This window comes from Kogia breviceps, chromosome 14, assembly GCF_026419965.1.
Source record: "Kogia breviceps isolate mKogBre1 chromosome 14, mKogBre1 haplotype 1, whole genome shotgun sequence".
Taxonomy (NCBI): domain Eukaryota; kingdom Metazoa; phylum Chordata; class Mammalia; order Artiodactyla; family Physeteridae; genus Kogia; species Kogia breviceps.
In genome coordinates this window covers 16,333,986-16,353,324 of record NC_081323.1, presented here as the reverse complement: position 1 = coordinate 16,353,324, position 19,339 = coordinate 16,333,986, and the positions used below count along the sequence as shown (strand labels likewise).

The 19,339-nt window shown below is 41.4% G+C and overlaps 1 protein-coding gene across 6 annotated transcripts in view; it reads left to right on the top strand.

Moving 5' to 3' along the window:
• Positions 1 to 19,339, top strand: part of IFT52 (intraflagellar transport 52) — a 36,675-nt gene that overhangs the window by 869 nt on the left and 16,467 nt on the right. For 2 of the 6 annotated variants that reach the window (XM_067013386.1, XM_059037817.2), the window contains exons 2-9: positions 1,988 to 2,112; positions 2,809 to 2,896; positions 7,051 to 7,180; positions 7,474 to 7,549; positions 8,599 to 8,670; positions 13,134 to 13,260; positions 16,928 to 17,014; positions 18,538 to 18,606. In XM_067013386.1, coding sequence (XP_066869487.1) covers positions 1,988 to 2,112; positions 2,809 to 2,896; positions 7,051 to 7,180; positions 7,474 to 7,549; positions 8,599 to 8,670; positions 13,134 to 13,260; positions 16,928 to 17,014; positions 18,538 to 18,606 — 774 coding nt within the window. The remainder of the gene's footprint in view (positions 1 to 1,987; positions 2,113 to 2,808; positions 2,897 to 7,050; positions 7,181 to 7,473; positions 7,550 to 8,598; positions 8,671 to 13,133; positions 13,261 to 16,927; positions 17,015 to 18,537; positions 18,607 to 19,339) is intronic. The other 4 variants (XM_059037818.2, XM_059037819.2, XM_067013389.1 and 1 more) reach the window with 4 other exon arrangements.

Genomic DNA, 19,339 nt, shown 5'->3' with positions numbered 1-19,339 from the left:
AAGGCAGAATACAATGTTGTATGTACACACTGTGAAAATAAGCATGGGCATGGATGGAATGGAACATGAAAAGATAGCTGTGGTGGGATCATGGGGGGATTTTTTTTTTTAACCTGACAAAATGATTTTAAAGTTCAACCTAAAAAATAAATATGTGTGACTAACGAGAAAAATGCTAAAACTTAAGAGTAATAAGAGAATTTAGCTCGTATCAGCACCACCAAGTATTATAACATATATATTATAAAGCTGTAGTAATTAAAATAGTATGGAACTGGGGAGGAACTTACAGACAGGTAGAATATATAGAATTCATAATAAAATTCAGTTTTTAGGGATTTATTATATAGGCAAGGTGGTATTTTAAATTATCATAGAAAGGATGGATTGGTGTCAGGCAGCTTGCTAGTAATTAAAACAATAACGAAATTAAAGCAAAATAAAGTCCAAATGGACAAAAATTTAAGTCTTAAAAATTTTGACATCATAAAAGTTCTAGGAGAAAGCATTGTTGGATGTATGTATAATCTTAGCATGGTAAAAACTCTTCTAAATGTGTCACGCAGTCCAGAAGCCAGAAAGGAAAAGATTAATGCTTTCGACTCTATAAAATTGAAAACTTTCTGTGTGGCCTGCAAAATTCAAGCAAACTAAACCAAAAAAATCTACCAGCAGCTAAGTCTAAAGACAAATAAACTTGTGGAAGTATTTATTTAATGATCAATCAGAAAAATTTTAAACCCAATAGCAGAGTATATGAACAAGAAAATCAGAAGAAATACAAGTGGCCAATATAAACAGTGAAAGATGGCCATCTCACTAATTTCAAAGTGAAAATTAAAATACTAAGGATTTTTTTTGCCTATCTTATTAGCAAAGATTTAAAAAATTAAAAATAGGATTGTGTGGAAACAAATGTATTAGCGTTAGTGGAAGTAAAAATTAGTACAATTTTTTGGAGGGCAATTTGGAAATAATTTGCTTAGCCATTCAACAGGTAGGAATTTATTCTATAGATATGCAAAGTGCACAAACACATCATGTTCAAAGATGATGTTTGTAGTATTCTTTTACTAGCAAAAATTTGGGGAAAAAAACATGTCAATCAGTACATGAGTGGTTACATAAATTTCAGTACATCCATAAAATGGAATGCTGTGCAGCAGTTTAAAAAAAAAAAGTGGTAGATCCATATATAGTGACATGGAAAGACGTGAAAGATACAGGTTAAGTGAAAAAAATGTGTTGCAGAATAGTGCATATGGTCCTATTTAGTAAATAAAACTATAAGTTACCATATGTATAAAAAGAATTTAGAAAACTATACCCCACATTTAACAGTAGTTAGCAATGAGGAATCAGGTTGGAAATATGGTTCGCCACATGGTAGCTTGATGGCAGGGCAGGGCCATGGAAGTGGGCTGATGGGAAACCCAGGGTTTGCCTTGGGTTTCTGCAGCCGTGATTATTCATTTCACTTTCATCCTTTGAATTGTAGGGAAATTGTAGCTAAGCAGCAGCTGTGTACTTTTAAAAAATAGATTTAATTAATTAATTAATTAGTTTGTTTATTTTTTGGCTGCATTGGGTCTTCGTTGCTGTGCGCGGGCTTTCTCTAGTTGCGCCGAGTGGGGGCTACTCTTCGTTGAGTTGCGCAGGCGTCTCATTGCGGTGGCTTCTCTTGTTGTGGAGCACAGGCTCTAGGCGTGCGGGCTTCAGTAGTTGTGGCTCGCAGGCTCTAGAGCACATGCTCAGTAGTTGTGGTGCATGGGCTTAGTTGCTCCGCAGCATGTGGGATCTTCCCAGACCAGGGCTTGAACCCGTGTCCCCTGCATTGGCAGGCGAATTCTTAACCACTGTGCCACCGGGGAAGCCCACCTTTTCTTAATGAAAGATAAGAAGTAGACTATTGGTTCCTTTTAGGGTCTTTCTTTTGGAATATTGTTTATTGTTTCCCTTTTGTCTGATCCCTTCTTTTTTCCATAAGGTGACCATGGAGAAAGAGCTTCGGAGCACCATTCTTTTCAATGCATACAAAAAGGAAGTATTTACCGCCAGCAATGGCTATAAATCCATGCAGAAAAGACTTCGGAGTAATTGGAAGATTCAGAGGTGAATGAGTAAATTGTTTTCCCTTCTAATAACAGCCTGCTGATAACACTGAAAAGTCTTTATTTTCTTATGTAAAATAGATTGTTTAGGTGGGAGGAGTTCCATTTAAAGATCGTTCAGAAATAAATAAATAATTATTAAATCATATCTTTCAAAAATTGGCATATCTTTTCATATTTTTAAGTGGTCCCCCCACATCACAAATCAAGTAATTATTCCAGTTATATATACATATGTAAATTTTTAAGAGGTTAGAGGATTTCTCCATATTTTAACTTGGGTCAGTACTTCAGTTTAGGGAAAGGAAAAATGAAAACATCCGTGTGTGTGTGTGTGTGTGTGTGTGTGTGTGTGTGTGTGTGTGTGTGTGTTTTCTTAATGGGTAAAGGATATGTAATCACACAAGCTAATGGTAGAGCTGATTGAATTAGTAGTTGGAGGACTTCTTTACGCTCTAGTGTGGTTTAATCTGGACACCTTGGCTTATAGGTAGTGCTTGAGCACAGGCTGATGACTCTGGGGCAGACCTGTTAGAGGGGAGTCTCACGTTGGGAGAGAGGCTGGACCACGTACCTCTAAATCCCTTCATTTCTGTGCCTCTGTAGCCTCTGATTCCATACAGTCTAGACGCTAAAATAGCTCATAAATTGGTTTAAATAATGGATCTAACACTTGCTTTTAAAATCATATTTCTAGCTTAAAAGATGAAATTACATCTGAGAAGCTAACTGGGGTGAAACTGTGGATTACAGCAGGGCCAAGGGAAAAATTTACTGCAGCTGAGGTAAGAAATATCCATAAAGAAGAAATGTAGTGAGATAGTTAGGAGCATGGGCTCTGAAATCCTGGGCTTAAATCCCTCTTCACCACTTAACTGTTGCCTTAAGGTGGTCACTTCATCTCTTTCTTCATCGTGGAGTTGTTGTGATGATTAACTGAGTTAATGCATGTTAAGTGCCAGACACATAGTGCAGGCTAACTCAATATTAACCATACTTCTTTCATGTTTTTGCTTTAAAAATAGGAAAATTCCATTTAAAATTAAGCTGTTTTTTATTCTATTTCACGGATAGACAAAGAATCGCTAAGTGTAAAACCCAAACAAAAATAACAAGTGTTGGCAAAGATGTGGAGAAATTGGAACCCTTGTGGCACTATTGGTGGGAAGGTAAAATGCTGCAGCCACTATGGAAAACAGTATAGCAGTTCCTCAAAAAATTACAAATAGAATTATATGATCCAGCAATCCCACTTCTGGATATCTCTTCAAAAGAATGGAAAGCAGGGTCTCAAAGAGGTGTTTGCACACCCATGTTCATTGCAGCATTGTTTACAATAGCCAAAAGGAAGAAGCAACGCAGGTGTCCACTGACAGATGATAAACAAAATGGGATCAATACGTCAATGAATTATTACTCAGTCTTAAGAAAGAAGGCAGTTCCAGTACCTGCCGCGACATGCATGAATCTTGAGGACGTTACACTAAGTGAAATAAGCCAGTTACAAAAGGACAAATGCTGTACGGTACCGTTCATGTGGTGTACCTAGAGTAATCAGATTCATAGAGAGAAAGTTAAAGTGGAAGTTGCCAGGACCTAGAGGGAGGAGGGAGACGGAGTTATTTTGTAATGGGTATGAAGTTTTTGTTTTGCATGGTGAAGAGTTCTGTAGATTGTTTGTACAACATTGTGAATGTACTTAACTTTACTGAACTGTACACTTAAAAGTAGTTAAGAGAGTAGATTGTATGTTATGTATATTTTACCACAGTTTAAACAAAAAACCCAAAAGATAGTAAGAGTCTTCTCACAGAGACTTGGAAGTGCTTGGTGTTCAGGGAGGGTTGTGGGGAGGAGGGAGGGAGTAGAGGCAGGGCGGGGCAGGTGTGGTCCTTAGACTTAGGTGTCCAAGGTCTCCTTCTCTTACTTTGGGTGAGGCCACGGGGAGGGGTCCACAGGGGAGCATTCCTGTTGTCCTTTTTTTCCTCAACCTGACTGCAAGGCCACCCTCTCATCTGGGAGGGGCATGGAGGGAGACATAACTATTTAATCAGGTTAATAGAGAGGAGTAGCAAGAATTATCATTGGGAATGTGGAGGTGACCAGCCACTCCTACCCCATGAGACCCCTCGGAAAGTACACACAGCGGGCAGTGGCCTGCAAAGGAATACTGTTGGGCTTTGGTCCCACACTCCGATAGTTTCTCTTCCACCTCCCTTCTCCACCTAGGGAGGAAAGAGAGGTGTCCCCATCTGGGCCAAGGAGCAAGCAGCCTCAGGAAAGCCAGGGCATCCAGAGAGAGGGCCAGAGACCCCTGCCTGGGCCTTTTTCCAAGAGGAGATGAGCGCCAGGCCAAACCTTTTTTCAGGTTTTCAGGGATGGGAAGCAGTGGCTTCCGAAAGGTAAGGGTCCCTTGAGAGGCAGATTTTGTTCTTTGGAACTTTAGCCTAATGTCCTCTCACCAGACCAGCCCCTGGCACCATGTTTTCTCTTTAGAGTTGGAGTGAGGCGGGAGGGAAAGGGAGAAAAGCATTTAGCTTCTTCTTAAGAACCAACTTCCTCTTGTGTTCTTATGCTTCCACTGGGCTGATCCTAGTGATCAGCAGAGGTCTTCATCCAGGGCAGAGATCACCGCTTTGCTGGTCATCGTTGCTGGTCTCTGAGGACTGTAAAGGGTCAGTTCACACCTCAAGGGCTATGTGATCCCTCTTTGATGTTGTCCGCCAGAAACTTCTGTGACGGAACAGGCATCGTATGTCTGACATGAGATGTAAGAATCAAGCTAGAGGCGAGGCTGAATTCAGAGTCTTCCCCCATTTCCCACCTCACCTCCACTGGCTCATCACACTCGCTTAGTGGTGGCATTCAGTTATCTCCAGCAGCCCACGCCATGCTTCCCAACCCCATCAGATCAAGGGCCACCTTATCACAAATGCCCGTTTATCATACTGAATTGAAAAGCATAGATAATGTAACTTATCACCATTTTAAAAAAAAGTTGATGCTCTAACTGTATTAAAGGGAGATGGTTTATTAAAAAAAATATATGAACTTCAAATTGTAAATTTATGGGCATATATACTCTAGAAGAATATGTATGTTTTAGTGTGTTAATCCTTGAATGTACATACACTTAGAACACTTCTTCACATTTGCCATTTTGAAACAAAGGCTAAATATAAATCCAAGTATATAGAATCACCATGAATGGGACAGCCTATTGTTTGGAGTCCAGAATCCATAAAGTTTTGTCTCATTTGGGAGCAAGCCGTCTTGGCGATGTTAACTGTTGCACTGTATTTTCTATATTTAGGGGATTGGGGGAGAGAAGCAAATCCAGGTTGTGTGCAAGAGCAAGAGGGCCGTGCTGTAGCAGAGCTGCTTTGGGACAGTGGTTTCCCAAGTGGGATGCATGTGATGAACCGCTGGGGTGCCAGAAGGAAATTATTCATATCTTTATCATCCTTAAAAATGTCCTTTTGGGGAGTTTTTGTTTTGTTTTATTTTTGGCCACGCTACGTGGCTTGCAGGATCTTAGTCCCCCAATCAGGGATTAAACCCAGGCCCTCGGCAGTGAAAGCGCACAGTTCTAACCACTGGACTGCCAGGGAATTCCCTGGGGAGTATATTTTATAATGATATAAATATACATACTTTCTATACATATTGGAGTGCACATTCAAATTTTTTTCTGATGGGATGCTTGAAGAAAGTTGAGAAACTGTTGGTCTAGACCGCCCACCCCAGGTATTCTTAGGCTAGGTCGACAAAATCAGCCCTAGATTTTCTTCCCTCCCCAGCTTTGTGAAAGCAAGAGAGCTTTCCAAGAGATAGGTAGACAACATGCCTTTCTTATGTGGTTTGATCGGTCAGTGTGACTTGAACAGAATTCGTCCCTGAGAGGTGGTATGAAATGCCTTTATCCTGATATCCTTGGCTGGCAGTGAGGAAAAGGTATGATCTCTATCAATAGTTTTCAAACAGGGATGGCTTTGCTCACTCCACACCCCCTCCCCCAACCCCAGGGGACATTTGGCAACATCTGGAGACATTTTTGATTCTCCGGAGCGGGTAGGTACAACTAGCATCTAGTAGGTAAAGACCAGGGATGCTGTTGATTGGAGACCTGTGAGCTTCCTTTAGCTAATAGTTTTCCACTTTTGGTTTGCTGTCCAGATAGTCAACTTGGAAAATGTCATTTCAGTTTGAGTATTTTGGAGCTTTATACTAAAGACAAGTGTGGAAACCCTACATAGAGAGTAAATTTTATATTATCTTAATATAGATTTACATTTAAGTGCCTTTATAGATTTGAAGTTGTTTCTTTTTCATCTAGTTAAGGTCTTTTTTTTTTTTTTGGCTGTGTTGGGTCTTCGTTGCTGCATGCAAGCTTTCTCTAGTTGCAGCAGGTGGGGGCTGCTCTTCATTGCAGTGCACAGGCTTCTCATTGCAGTGGCTTCTCTTGTTGCAGAGCATGGGCTCTAGGGCACATGGGCTTCAGTAGTTGTGGCACGCGGGCTCAGTAGTTGTGGCACATGGGCTTAGTTGCTCGTGGCTGTGGGATCTTTTCGGACCAGGGCTCGAACCCGTGTCCCCTGCATTGGCAGGCGGATTCTTTTTTTGTTTTGCGGTACGCGGGCCTCTCACTGTTGTGGCCTCTCCTGTTGCGGAGCACAGGCTGCGGACGTGCAGGCTCGGCGGCCATGGCTCACAGGCCCAGCCGCTCCGCGGCATGTGGGATCTTCCCAGATCAGGGCACGAACCCGTGTCCCCTGCATCGGCAGGCGGACTCTCAACCACTGTGCCACCAGGGAAGCCCGGCAGGCGGATTCTTAACCACTGTGCCACCAGGGAAGTCCCTAGTTAAGGTCTTATTCATAGTAGTTTGGAGAAAAGTCTTCGAGGTATATTCATAGATTGTTTCTTTTTCTTTGTGTAGTTTGAAGTCCTGAAGAAGTACCTTGATGGCGGTGGAGATATCCTTGTGATGCTAGGAGAGGGTGGAGAATCCAGATTTGACACCAACATTAACTTTCTCTTAGAAGAATATGGAATCATGGTTAATAATGGTAATTATTATTGTTGTTTTAATAGAGGCAGTCATTTCCTGTTTATTATTTATATCATAGTCCTCTGGGACTAATAGTACAATGGAAAAAGCCCTGGGCTGTGAGGGTGCATGGTCCAGGATTCTGGCCTCACCAGCAGTCTGAATTTTCTAGTGCTAGGCTTCTTCCATTTATAAAATGAGAGAGATTGGAATATAGTTCCAGGATTCCTTTCAGGTCAAAATTTATATGTGTCTATAATATCAAACTTACTTCTAATCTAAGAAGCGCCTTCCTCTCTTTTTCCCTTAAAGATGCTGTGGTTAGAAATGTATATTATAAGTATTTCCATCCTAAAGAAGCTCTAGTTTCCAACGGAGTCTTGAATAGGTAAGCATATTGAAAACAGAAATGACTCTCCTCTTTCCTACGTGACTCGTCCTTTCTCCCTTCTCCCACGTTCTTTTCTCTAGCCCTTTTTCCTTTCTTGCCTTTTAAAAAAATTTTATTATATCATAGTTTATTTTATTATGTTACTTCTCATCCATCAAATTACATTCCTCCCATCTTTTGAAACCTTACTCCACATCACTTTTTGACGGTTAGAATATATTCAGTTGCAAGTAAAGAAAACCCTATTCAGATGGGATTAAACAATACAGAGACTTTATTGATTCGTGTCATTGAAAAGTCGAGAAGTAGGGCAGGCTTTGGGTATGGATTGACTGTAATATTCTTAAGGTCATCAGGGCTCCAGCAGTTCCATTTCTCTGCAGTTCTCTTGGCTCTGCTCTCCTGTGCGGGGGGAGCCGACTAGTTTTAACAGTTCCCAAATTTGTATCCTCATGCCACACCATTTAGGGCAAGAGCATATGCCTTGGTCCCAGCATTTCCAGCAATAGTAGACCTGGGGTTTGTTGTGACAAAGGGCATAGAATGCCCTGGTGGCACAGTTATGTCATATTATCCACCCCTGGAACCTAATGAAGTCAGTTTTTTCTCATGCATTGGATCCTAAAACATAAATTAAGAGCTTTGAGAAAGTGAGAAATGAATGCATGAGGGGGCAACAACAGGGGCCATCTGGGAGCTTTTCCCTAAATTCCAAATGATTCATTCCACACTTGAACTTGCCAGGTACTCTTCTGGGTCTGAAGATAGAGAGTCTAGAACACAGGACTAGAATGTGGTCTAGTACATATTTGGACCTTTCCCTCAGGACTCAAGAAAGAGGAACTGATTCTTATATTTTCATGTTAACTTTTGCAGGCTTCCCAAAAGCGATGTAGGTGTGTAGGAGTACCTTTATTTGATTTTTAAGAATGGTATTTTGAACAAGTCTGCACAGTCCTTGTATCTAATTCATAGTTACTATTAATGAATGGATTGTGAAATTCCTAAATTTTTTTGTTTACTAGATTTTAATTTTTTTCTTCAAGGGAAATTAGCCGAGCTGCAGGGAAGGCTGTGCCTGGGCTCACTGAAGAGGAGAGCAGTGGAAACAATGCCCAGTAAGTGTGTTTTCTGAGGCCACCTGAAGAGGACATATTTGCCATTTGAGGAGTTTTCTTTTTCAAAGCGAAGCATTTTCATTTCTGATTACAAAAGTAATTCTCACCAAAAACCAGATTGATCAATTCCAAAGGAAGAAAATAGAAGTCCTCTGGTGTAAATCCATGCCCCTCTCCCCAAAGATAATCCTTCTTAACAGTATTTAGATTTTTTTCTGGAATTCCCTGGTGGTCCAGCGATTAGGACTCCGTGCTTCCACTGCAGGAGGCACGGGTTCAATCCCTGGTCAGGGAACTAAGATCCTGCATGCTGCACTGTGTAGCCAAAAAAAAAAAAAAAAAAAAAAAAGGTATTCAGATTTTTTGATTTTTTTTTTCATATATAAAAATAGAGTTAGGTACTTTATCCTTTTTATGACTGGATTAAACTGGATGTATCCTAATCTAATCAATCTCCTATTATTGAACATTTAGGTAGTTTATAATATTTTGCTTTAATAATACCACCTAACATTTATTGAGCACTTACTATGTCACAGGCATGTATTATTACCTCATTTAATCCTCACAACAACCTATAAGGTTGTTGACAAGATAACAGTTTAATTGCCCAAGCTTACTTGACTAGTAAGTGACAGAACTGAGTTTCAAACCTAGGCATCTGCTCTAGGGCCTGTACTCTTAACTTCTTTTCCTTACTGTTATTATAAACAGTTTTATATTTGTTATCATAAATAACAAAGCATAAAGTGAACGTCTTTGCATGTACAATTTGTGCACTTAATGCTAATATTTTAGTAGGCCAGATTCTTAGCATTCAAATTTCTGGGTCAAAGGTCTTCCAATAGATGCATTGCCAAATGTGATGCATTGGCAAGTCACCCTCCAGGCTTTTGTAACATTTACAGTCCCTATGAACATGCCCCTTTTCCCTCTCTTGCCAGCATGGAATATTCTGTTGAAAATGATACCACTTTATTTTAACTTGCAATTCTTTTCTCTTTTCTTAAATAAATTTATTTATTTTATTTTTGGCTGCGTTGGGTCTTCGTTGCTGTTTGTGGGCTTTCTCTAGTTGTGGAGAGCGGGAGCTACTCTTCGTTGCAGTGCGCGAGCTTCTCATTGTGGTGGCTTGTCTTTTTGGGAGTACAGGCTCTAGGCATGTGGGCTCTAAAGCGCAGGCTCAGTAGTTGTGGTGCACGGGATTAGTTGCTCCGCAGTATATGGGATCTTCCTGGGCCAGGGCTTGAACCTGTGTCCCCTGCGTTGGCAGGCGGATTCTTAACCACTGCGCCACCAGGGAAGCCCCAATTTTTTGATTATTATGAATGGGATGGCTTTTAAAGTCTACTGGCTGATTGTATTCTGTGAATTTCCTGCTCACTGCTTTTTTGCCTGTTTTTCTATTGATGGTTTGTCTTTTCTTATTCACTTATAAGGCCTCCATGTGTTGCAGATGTTTTTCCCAGTTTACCTTTTTACTTTGGGGTATTTTGCCCCATAGAAGTTGAATGTTTTTATATAATTAAAGCATATTACAAAGCTCTAGTAGTTAGAATAATGGGATACTAATACAGAAATAGTGAAAAATAAATTAAAAAATTAGAATCAGATCCAAAATATGTGGAAGGTAGGGGTTATTAGTTTATAGTTAAAGTGACATTTCAAATTATTGGGGAATGAATGGTATAATTTTGGCTAATCATTTGGAAAAACATTTCCATTTTCATGCCACACCCCAAAATATATTTCAGATGGATTAAATCTTTAAATATTTAAAATGAAACCATAAAAAGCACTAAAAGAAACTATAGGTGAATGTTTTGTAATCTTAGAGTACAGAAGACCTTTCTTGGGCTTCCCTGGTGGTGCAGTGGTTAAGAATCCACCTGCCAATGCAGAGGCACGGGTTCAAGCCCTGGTCCGGGAAGATCCCACATGCCGCAGAGCAACTCAGCCCGTGTGCCACAACTACTGAGCCTGCGCTCTAGAGCCCGCGAGCCACAACTGCTGAAGCCCGTGTGCCACAACTACTGAAGCCTGCTTGTCTAGAGCCTGTGCTCTGCAACAAGAGAAGCCACCACATAGAGAAACCTGCTCCCAGCAACAAAGAGTAGCCTTTGCTCACTGCAACTAGAGAAAGCCCGCATGCACCAGTGAAGACCCAATGCAGCCAAAAATTAAATAAATGAATAAATAAATAAATTTATATTTAAAAAAAAGACCTTTCTTAGTATGAAACCAAGGTAAAGTCATAAAGGGGAAAATGTATAGCAACACATATCATAAGTTGACATTTTTGACATTCAAGAATCACAATCTGATTCTTGGTGAATAAGTGAAAGAACTGTGGACTTGGAGTTAGAAGGATTTAGAAGTTCCTGACTTCATGCCTTACTTGCAGGGTGACCCAGGGCAAAGTAACTCTTAGCTTCAGTTGCCATATCTGTGTAATGGGGACAGTGTTAATCTTACAAAGTTCTTGGGAAACTCCAGTGTGGCAGTACTTGTGGAAGAGCTCTGTAAGGTAGAGGACATTATTGTACCTTACCTGTGACGTGACCATCATTACTTCCTCAGTAGTTGTCGTGAAGGGCAGATGGCAGCTTGTTAATTTCCTGGGTCATGCCAGAAGCAGCACAGTGTCTTGGGAGGCTTTGAGGTGGGATAAGCAGTCCTGCTTCGTGCTTTGAAATATCTTGACCTAATGGAGTCTCAAACTCTCATTTAGCCCCACTTTTTATCATGTCCCTTTTTGCTTCTCTTACTCAGCCGTAGCCACGCTGACTTTGTTCTGATTCCTTAAGTATGCCAAGCCCTCTCTCACCTTAGGGCCTTCACGTATCTGCTCCCTCTTCCAGGAATACACTCTCCCGGCTAATCTTACTCATTCACACTTGGTTAGGAAAAGTCCTGTATTTGTTTGGGGGTGGGTGTTCAACCTTATGCTTAAAGTCTTATCAAAATGTCAGTCGGGGGCTTCCCCAGTGGCGCAGTGGTTGGGGGTCCGCCTGCCGATGCAGGGGACACGGGTTCGTGCCCCGGTCCGGGAAGATCCCACATGCCGCGGAGCGGCTGGGCCCCTGAGCCATGGCCGCTGAGCCTGCGCATCCGGAGCCTGTGCCCCGCAACGGGAGAGGCCACAACAGTGAGAGGCCCGCGTACCGCAAAAAAAAAAAAAAAAAAAGTCAGTCTGATTGATTTCTTAGTAATAATAAAAGAAATAGAGGAGTGTAAATAATAGGTTGCCAATTTCCATCATATAACCATTCTACCTTCCTCCTTAAGAATTATCTCCCTTGAGTGCATTTGGGGAAGGTGTGGGGAAGGACGTGCCCTGACGTGCACAGAACTATTTCTCCCACTTACCTTTTCTTCCTCCTTGGCAACTGCTCATTTTTTTCCGTTCTTGTCCTGGAAATCATGGGCTGCACCCCCTTACTGGGTTACTGCTGGGGTAGGGGCAGAAGGAGGAGAATGGGGAACATGGGGCAGGTACCACTTCTCAACCATGATGAGACCCAGAAGTCATAGCGGTAGGTGAGACTTTACTGAAGGGATGGGGAAAACTAACCATTTAAAATTAGGAAATAATTTAAAACTTCAGCTAAAAAGAATGGTGAGGAAGGAAAATTAAAGTCTGCATAAGGAGCTCTTCATGGGCATTCCCTGTGCCCATTCCCCGCCCCCCCACCCCCCCACCCCCCCACCCCGGTTTCCAGTTGTATGCTTTGGTTTTAAGATTCCCGTTTCTCTCCTTGCTGAGGACACTTCCTTCAAACAAATACCTCTGCAGAGCTCCGTCTTTCTTTCACTAAACCCCTAGCCCCCCGTGCAGGGGTTGGCCTCCCCTAGGTCTGCACCCCACCCTTATCCCCTCCATCCCACACCCTTTCTAGGAGTACATTGCCCCAAGTACTGATTCACACAAGACACTCGCGGTCTTTGCTAGGACAGGGGAGAGAAGAGGAGGGACTCCAAAGCAGGTCTGTGTAAAAGTGTCCAGTGTGGGATACACATATGCCTCTATCGATACAAGCACTCAACAGGTAGCATACCCTTCTGATGACAGATACTCATTCTTAGAGAGAACATCAGTCATATTTATAAGGGAGAGGAAAGTATTTACATCTAAGACATTGTTACACAGAGCAGGCTCACATGTAGCTCTTGATTTGTTCTTAGATGAGGCCCCCTCTTCTTCCTCTTCCTCCGTTGGGGCTACTTTAGTTTTTCCAGTTACAGTCATTTACACGTACGATTGTAAATTGTTAATTTACACTCACGTTTCTTAAAATGCTTTATTAAACCTGTAGCTAGAGTGATACTAATTTTAAGTTAACAAACCAAAACTTATAGAATATTTTCTGTTTGATTGTGACTTGCTCAAGAAACACTGAGATTATCTTCAAAATTTTTTTATTCATTAAAAAAACCCTTGAATATTTCTTTATTTCTTTCAGGGCTCTCACCTTTGTCTATCCTTTTGGTGCCACATTGAGTGTCATGAAACCAGCAGTGGCTGTTCTGTCCACAGGTTCTGTCTGTTTCCCACTTAACAGACCCATCCTGGCTTTCTATCACTCGAAGGTACAGCCTTTCTTAGATAAAGGTGGTTATGTAATTTTTATTACTGAAATAGTAAGAACTACTTTAGTTTCCATGGGGTTTCATATATTTTCTCTTTTTTTTTTTTTGGCTGCACCACTATGTGGGATCTTAGTTCCTCGACCAGGGATTGAACTCACGCCTCCTGCAGTAGAAGCATGGAGTCCTAACCGCTGGACCGCCAGGGAACTCCCATATTTTCTCATTGGTCTTCACAATAGTCCTGTGAAGTAGGATTTCAATTAACTACATTTTACTTATGGGGAAACAGTGGATTGTCCAGTCATTGATGGAGTCAAGACTATACCTAGCTCTTATTCTAGATCCAAAGCCTTTCCACTGTAGCATGAGGCTACTGTAGTATAACTGTCTCTGACTACCAGCTCTCACCCTCAGTGTAAGAGAATCCATTCAGAGAAAGGTTGAGTTAGCAACCTATACCACAGTGCACAGAATTGTGCTGCTGGTATTTTAGTGTATCCCAGGAAAACATACCAGAAGACTAGTTGTTCAGTTCTCATCCTGGAAACCCCACAAAATGTGGGAACAGGTGGTACCAGAGGACACAGCCGTCCTCATTATTACCCCACGTATGCACTACCTTTTAATTCATGTTTGCTGAATTCACCTTCATCTGTCTACCAAGACTTGGAATTCACCAGCTGACTTCTCAGTTTTTCTCCAGAGACTTGCATGTCTCTAGCTACACGTGATTCTGTTTTTCTTTGTGGGACCTATGTATTACTTTTCCCTCTCATATTTAAAAGCTCTGATGTCATTTTTATTAGGAAGTAAATAAATGTCTATGCTGTGTTTGAAAGATGATATTTAGACAAAATTGGTATAGCTATTAATGGTAGTTAGTCTCTCCTAAACAGCAGGAAATACTGTTTTTAAATTAAAGTGTTACTGGACTTCTCTGGTGGTCTAGTGATTAAGACTCTGTGCTTCCACTGCAAGGGGCACAGGTTCTATCCCTGGTCCGGGAACTAAGATCCTGCATGCCCCATGGCACAGCCAAAAAAACCCAAATTAACATGTTATTAAATGATTCAAGATGTGGAAATAACTGTTTACCTTAAATGTCTGTTTATAGGTATAAAAGTAATGAGACACCATCTTAAGGGGCCTCTGGTAGTATAATACTAGAACTGTTACAATTGTTTGATTTTTTTAACTGTGCACAGAGATTTTACCTGGCTTAATCAGTGGATTTTTATGGAGCATCAGTTGGGTACAGAATTCTGTGCTAAGTGTGGTGGTTCTTCTAGAATTCATGAGATTATCATGTGCTCATTCCCTAGCTATTTAAAGCCCATTTTCTCCTCCTGATAGGCTTTTAGTCCTGCCTTATAAACACAGTCTTTCAGAGAGGTTGTTGCCTGTCACTCTTTTTTTTTAAAAAAATAAAGGGTTGCTCTGGGAGAGTTGTTTTTATAAATTTTATTTATTTATTTATTTATGGCTGTGTTGGTCTTCGTTTCACTCTCGCGGCCTGGCCTCTGCTCTTCATTGCTGTGCGCGGGCCTCTCACTATCGCGGCCTCTCTTGTTGCGGAGCACAGGCTCCAGACGCGCAGGCTCAGCAGTTGTGGCTCATGCGCCCAGCCGCTCTGCGGCACGTGGGATCCTCCCAGACCAGGGCTCGAACCCGTGTCCCCTGCATTGGCAGGCGGATTCTCAACCACTGCGCCATCAGGGAAACCCCGCCCGTCACTCTTATTGGTGAGATGAAGCAGTGATCCCAGGGAGAGGCTCCGTCTGGAAACCATAGCAGGGCCAGGCTAGCACCAGGCGTTCTGTCTCCTTGCCCAGGGCCATTGCCTTCCTTGAGCTTATCATGGTCCTTTCTAGGTCTTTGGTTTACTGGGATAGACTCATTAACATTGAAGGAGCAAATTGGTCCTTGAGTAGACATGCTCTTATTTACTTGGAACAAATTATAGACAGATGCTGGAAAAGGAAGCTGAGGACAATGGTAGAATCAGTCAAGACAGAATAAAAGGATTAAAAGACGATGTATAATCTATTTGAAATAAATGAGGTAGAGAAAAGAAAATACAGTTGACTCTTGAGCGGTGCAGGGGTTTGAGGTGCCAGCCGTCCGCACAGTGGAAAATCATGTGTTACAGAGTCAGTCCTCTGTGCATGCGGTTGTGCATCTGCGAATTCAACCGACCACGGACCGTGTAGTACAGTACTCTTTACTATTGAAAAAAGTTCGCTAGTAAGTGGACCCATGCAGTTCAAACCCATTTTGTTCAAGGGTCAACTGTATACTAAGGAAAAGATAACATAAATCTGACTGTGAGTAGAGGTGTAGGTGTTTACTCACCTACAGGGATGCAAATCGCAGCCCAGTTCATTCAGTCACGTCCCTGCTATTTCTATCGAATTCCACCCAATTCACTTCCTATTCTCAGTAACCTATCTGTTTGCAGTGGTTATGGTATAGTAATCTTATTATTTTTCCTCTGAAGCATTTGCTTTTAATGTGGGACAGGTCAGAGTTTGTTTTGCAAGTTTTGTTTTATTACAGAATTTGTTCATTTGTAGCTCAACAGCTCTGCTTAGGTGTCATTCTTTCCCAGTGTGGTTGCAACTGTGCCTGTTCTCTGTATGTGATGTTGCTGGAAAATCTGATTTCATTTTGTGTTTTTCATATCGCACTGTTTTTTTCTCATTACAAAAATAATATATGCTCATTGTAGAAAAATTTTTAAATGCAGAGATGCACTACGGTGAGGCAGCCCAGGCTGGCGTTTTGATCATTTTCTCCCACTTTTGCTTGTGCCTCATTTTTGTTTACTTGCCTCACAGGCTTTAAGCTCCAATGCCTGTACAATTGATGGTACACTTTTTTTTAAGCCTAATGTTATGACAGAAGCATTTTCCCATGTTACTGAGAAACCTTTCTAATATATAATTTAACAACTGGGGGAGGTTCCATTATTCTTAACCATATTTCTGTGGGTGAACATTTGGATTTGTTTCTAATCTTTTGTGATTATGACTCTAAAGTTGTGCAGAGTTTTTGGTATATTTTACACCTGCTTTGTTGCATTTGTTGACAGTTTCAGCAACATTGAGTCAGAGAAGTTTCTCCACTAAACCTGACCAACACTGTTTATTAAAGTCACTTTTTCTTATTAATCTGATAGGAAAAAGTACTTTGTTTTGATTTTTTTTAATTACTAATATTAAAGTTTTTATTATTAACCAGTCGTTTCTTTTGTGAATTTTTCATGCTTGTGGCTTAGTTTTCTGTTTGGATCTTAAATACTGTTTTTTGGTGTTCATAAATGTCTAAATCTTTATAGATTATCTATGGATTTGTCTGTTTTTTCCTTTAAGATTATGATATTCATTTATAATTTCACTAACAACGGGAAAATACTGTCGAATGAATTCACACTGCTTTCTATTCAAGTCAAATTGAAGGGTATAGAAGTGTCTAAATTGAGAAGCAGGTTGGAATATAGTTGTTATCATAATTGCCATTTCTAGACCATTAAAATGCCCATGTGAATTGGCACTTCTTAGTATATAAGACATTTGCTCACATGGTTGTAACGATAAGTGTTTGGGGACTGAAATGCACGTGGTACGTTTTGAGATCTGAATCTCTGCCACTGCCTTGTCATCAACAGAACCAAGGTGGGAAACTGGCAGTGCTTGGCTCATGTCACATGTTCAGTGACCAATATTTGGATAAAGAAGAAAACAGCAAAATCATGGTAAGCTCTTCTCTTTTATCTAATGAATAATATGTATGATTTTCCTGTCATTAAAAGAAAAAATAACTGCTGAGTTCATCTAGTCATTTAAAACCAGCTATTCAGAACCCATTATACACCAGGCACTAAGGATACAAAGATGAGTCAGGCATAGTCTCTGCTCTGAAAAGTATATAGGACCCTGAGAGAGAATATGAGAGACAGAGAAGTAAATCCAGAAGGACGTGGCGATCGTTTCTAAGCACACCACCACGGGCTGGGAGCCACCCTGGAGAAGTGGGGAGGAGCATACCCAGGCAGGGCCTCCCGTGTAGAGCCTAGGAACTCAAACTTTCTTCGAAAAGCCACGGGGAGCCCTTGTAGAGTGTCCAGCAGCCTTGGGCATAGTCAGATCTGTGAGTGCAGAAGATGGAAGGGAGAGGGCAATCTGGAGCCAGTTAGGAGGCTGGCAGAGAAGGAACAAGGACCTGAATGAAGGCAGGGAAGGTGTGAGTGGGGGGAGGGGCTGGCCAGCACGAGTGGGATTTAGGAGGGGTTATGATAGGACTGTGCCTGATTGAGGCGGGGAAGGAGGGAAAGGCATGGCAAGTGCAAGGGAAACATGTCCTGTGAAGGGTGACAGGGTGCAGGCCAGAGCTGGATGTTGGCGTGATGCCGGTGACTCACTCAGCCAGAGGGAGAAGGTCCCACTGAACTTTCTCATTAATGAAATAAGTTCCTTCAGCCTTAAGGATTATTGTCTTATTGAGAGATTGGTTTAAGATCTCGTTTCTGGGAATTCCTTGGCAATCCGGTGGTTAGGACTCTGCACTTTCACTGCCGAGGGCTTGGTTTCAATCCCTGGTTGGGGAACTAAGATCCCACAAGCTGTGAGCTGCGGCCAAAAAAAAAAAAAGGATCTTGTTTCTGTAGAATCGATGTGAAGTTCCAACGTCTTTATCACATGCTGGGGGCATCTCGTTATATTGTACTTTTTAAGTCCAGACTGTCATCAGCACATTACACAGGGATTGCTTCAGAACAGTGAACAAATTTTAATAAATTCTGGCTGGTGATGAAAGGTTAGAGTGCCCTGAGATAAATGATAAATTTCCAATAATAAAAGTGGCACTAGGGTAAGGAAAACTTTGCAGTTTTCATATGATTTCAGCAAGATAAGGGTGGCTACCCTTTTTCAAATCACTGGTGTGTATTCTCTTTCCCTTTATCGTTTTTTTTTTTTTTTTTTTTTTTTTTGTGGTATGCGGGCCTCTCACTGTTGTGGCCTCTCCCGTTGCGGAGCACAGGCTCCAGACGTACAGGCTCAGCGGCCACGCTCACGGGCCCAGCCGCTCCGCAGCATGTGGGATCTTCCCGGACCGGGGCATGAACCCGCGTCCCCTGCATTGGCAGGCGGACTCTCAACCACTGCGCCACCAGGGAAGTCCCTATCATTTTTCTTGATTGGTTTAATTCTCTAGTCCTGCCCTCAGCTTTCTCAAATAACCAAATGGGTAATTCTATGTTTATTTTTTAAAATTTAGGATGTTGTTTTCCAGTGGCTCACAACAGGAGACATCCACCTAAACCAGATTGATGCTGAGGACCCAGAGGTAGGAGGTTATGAATCATTAAAAAAAAAAAAACTTTGAAATGAAAAATGGGTCCAGCTTCTCAGCACCACTTCTAACAGTTCCAAAGGAATATCTATCTCTTACTTTATCTGTTAGACAGATGGCAAGAAGTGATGCTTTTTGGCGAGATGAAGGCCATGTTGTAAAAAAATAATAAATGAATTATATAATTCGTCGTAGAGCTCAATGGGGTGGGAGCCTCTCTCTGTATATGTAATAATTGGAATTTAATTTAATATATGCTCTCTGGCCCAAATTTTCAGAGTCAGTGTCTGTAGAGAAATACTTCTTTCAAAAATATGAAGGATATAAAAATAATTTTTTCATGAAGAAACAAAGAGCCTCAGAATTTAAGTTTTAAACTCTCATTTTGTTGCCTTTAGGAATAACAATCCTAAGGGCATTATGATAATACTTAACAGACAAATCAGAGTGGTGAGACCAGCACTGGACTAGGAACCAGTAACTGCATTCTAGGTCCTGCTCCACCATGAGCCCTGGGACCTTAAGCAGGTTATTTCGGACCTTTTTCATCTTAGTTTTCTCATTAGTTTTGGGGACACTAATACCTGTGTTCTTTGTCTCACAGGATATTTGTGAGGCCGAAATGAATAGATGTAAATTTACTTGTTAAACTAAAGGCTGTAAAAAGGGCTATATATCTATCAGGACTTTTTAAAAAAACTCTTGTATTTATTATCTACCAAGCACT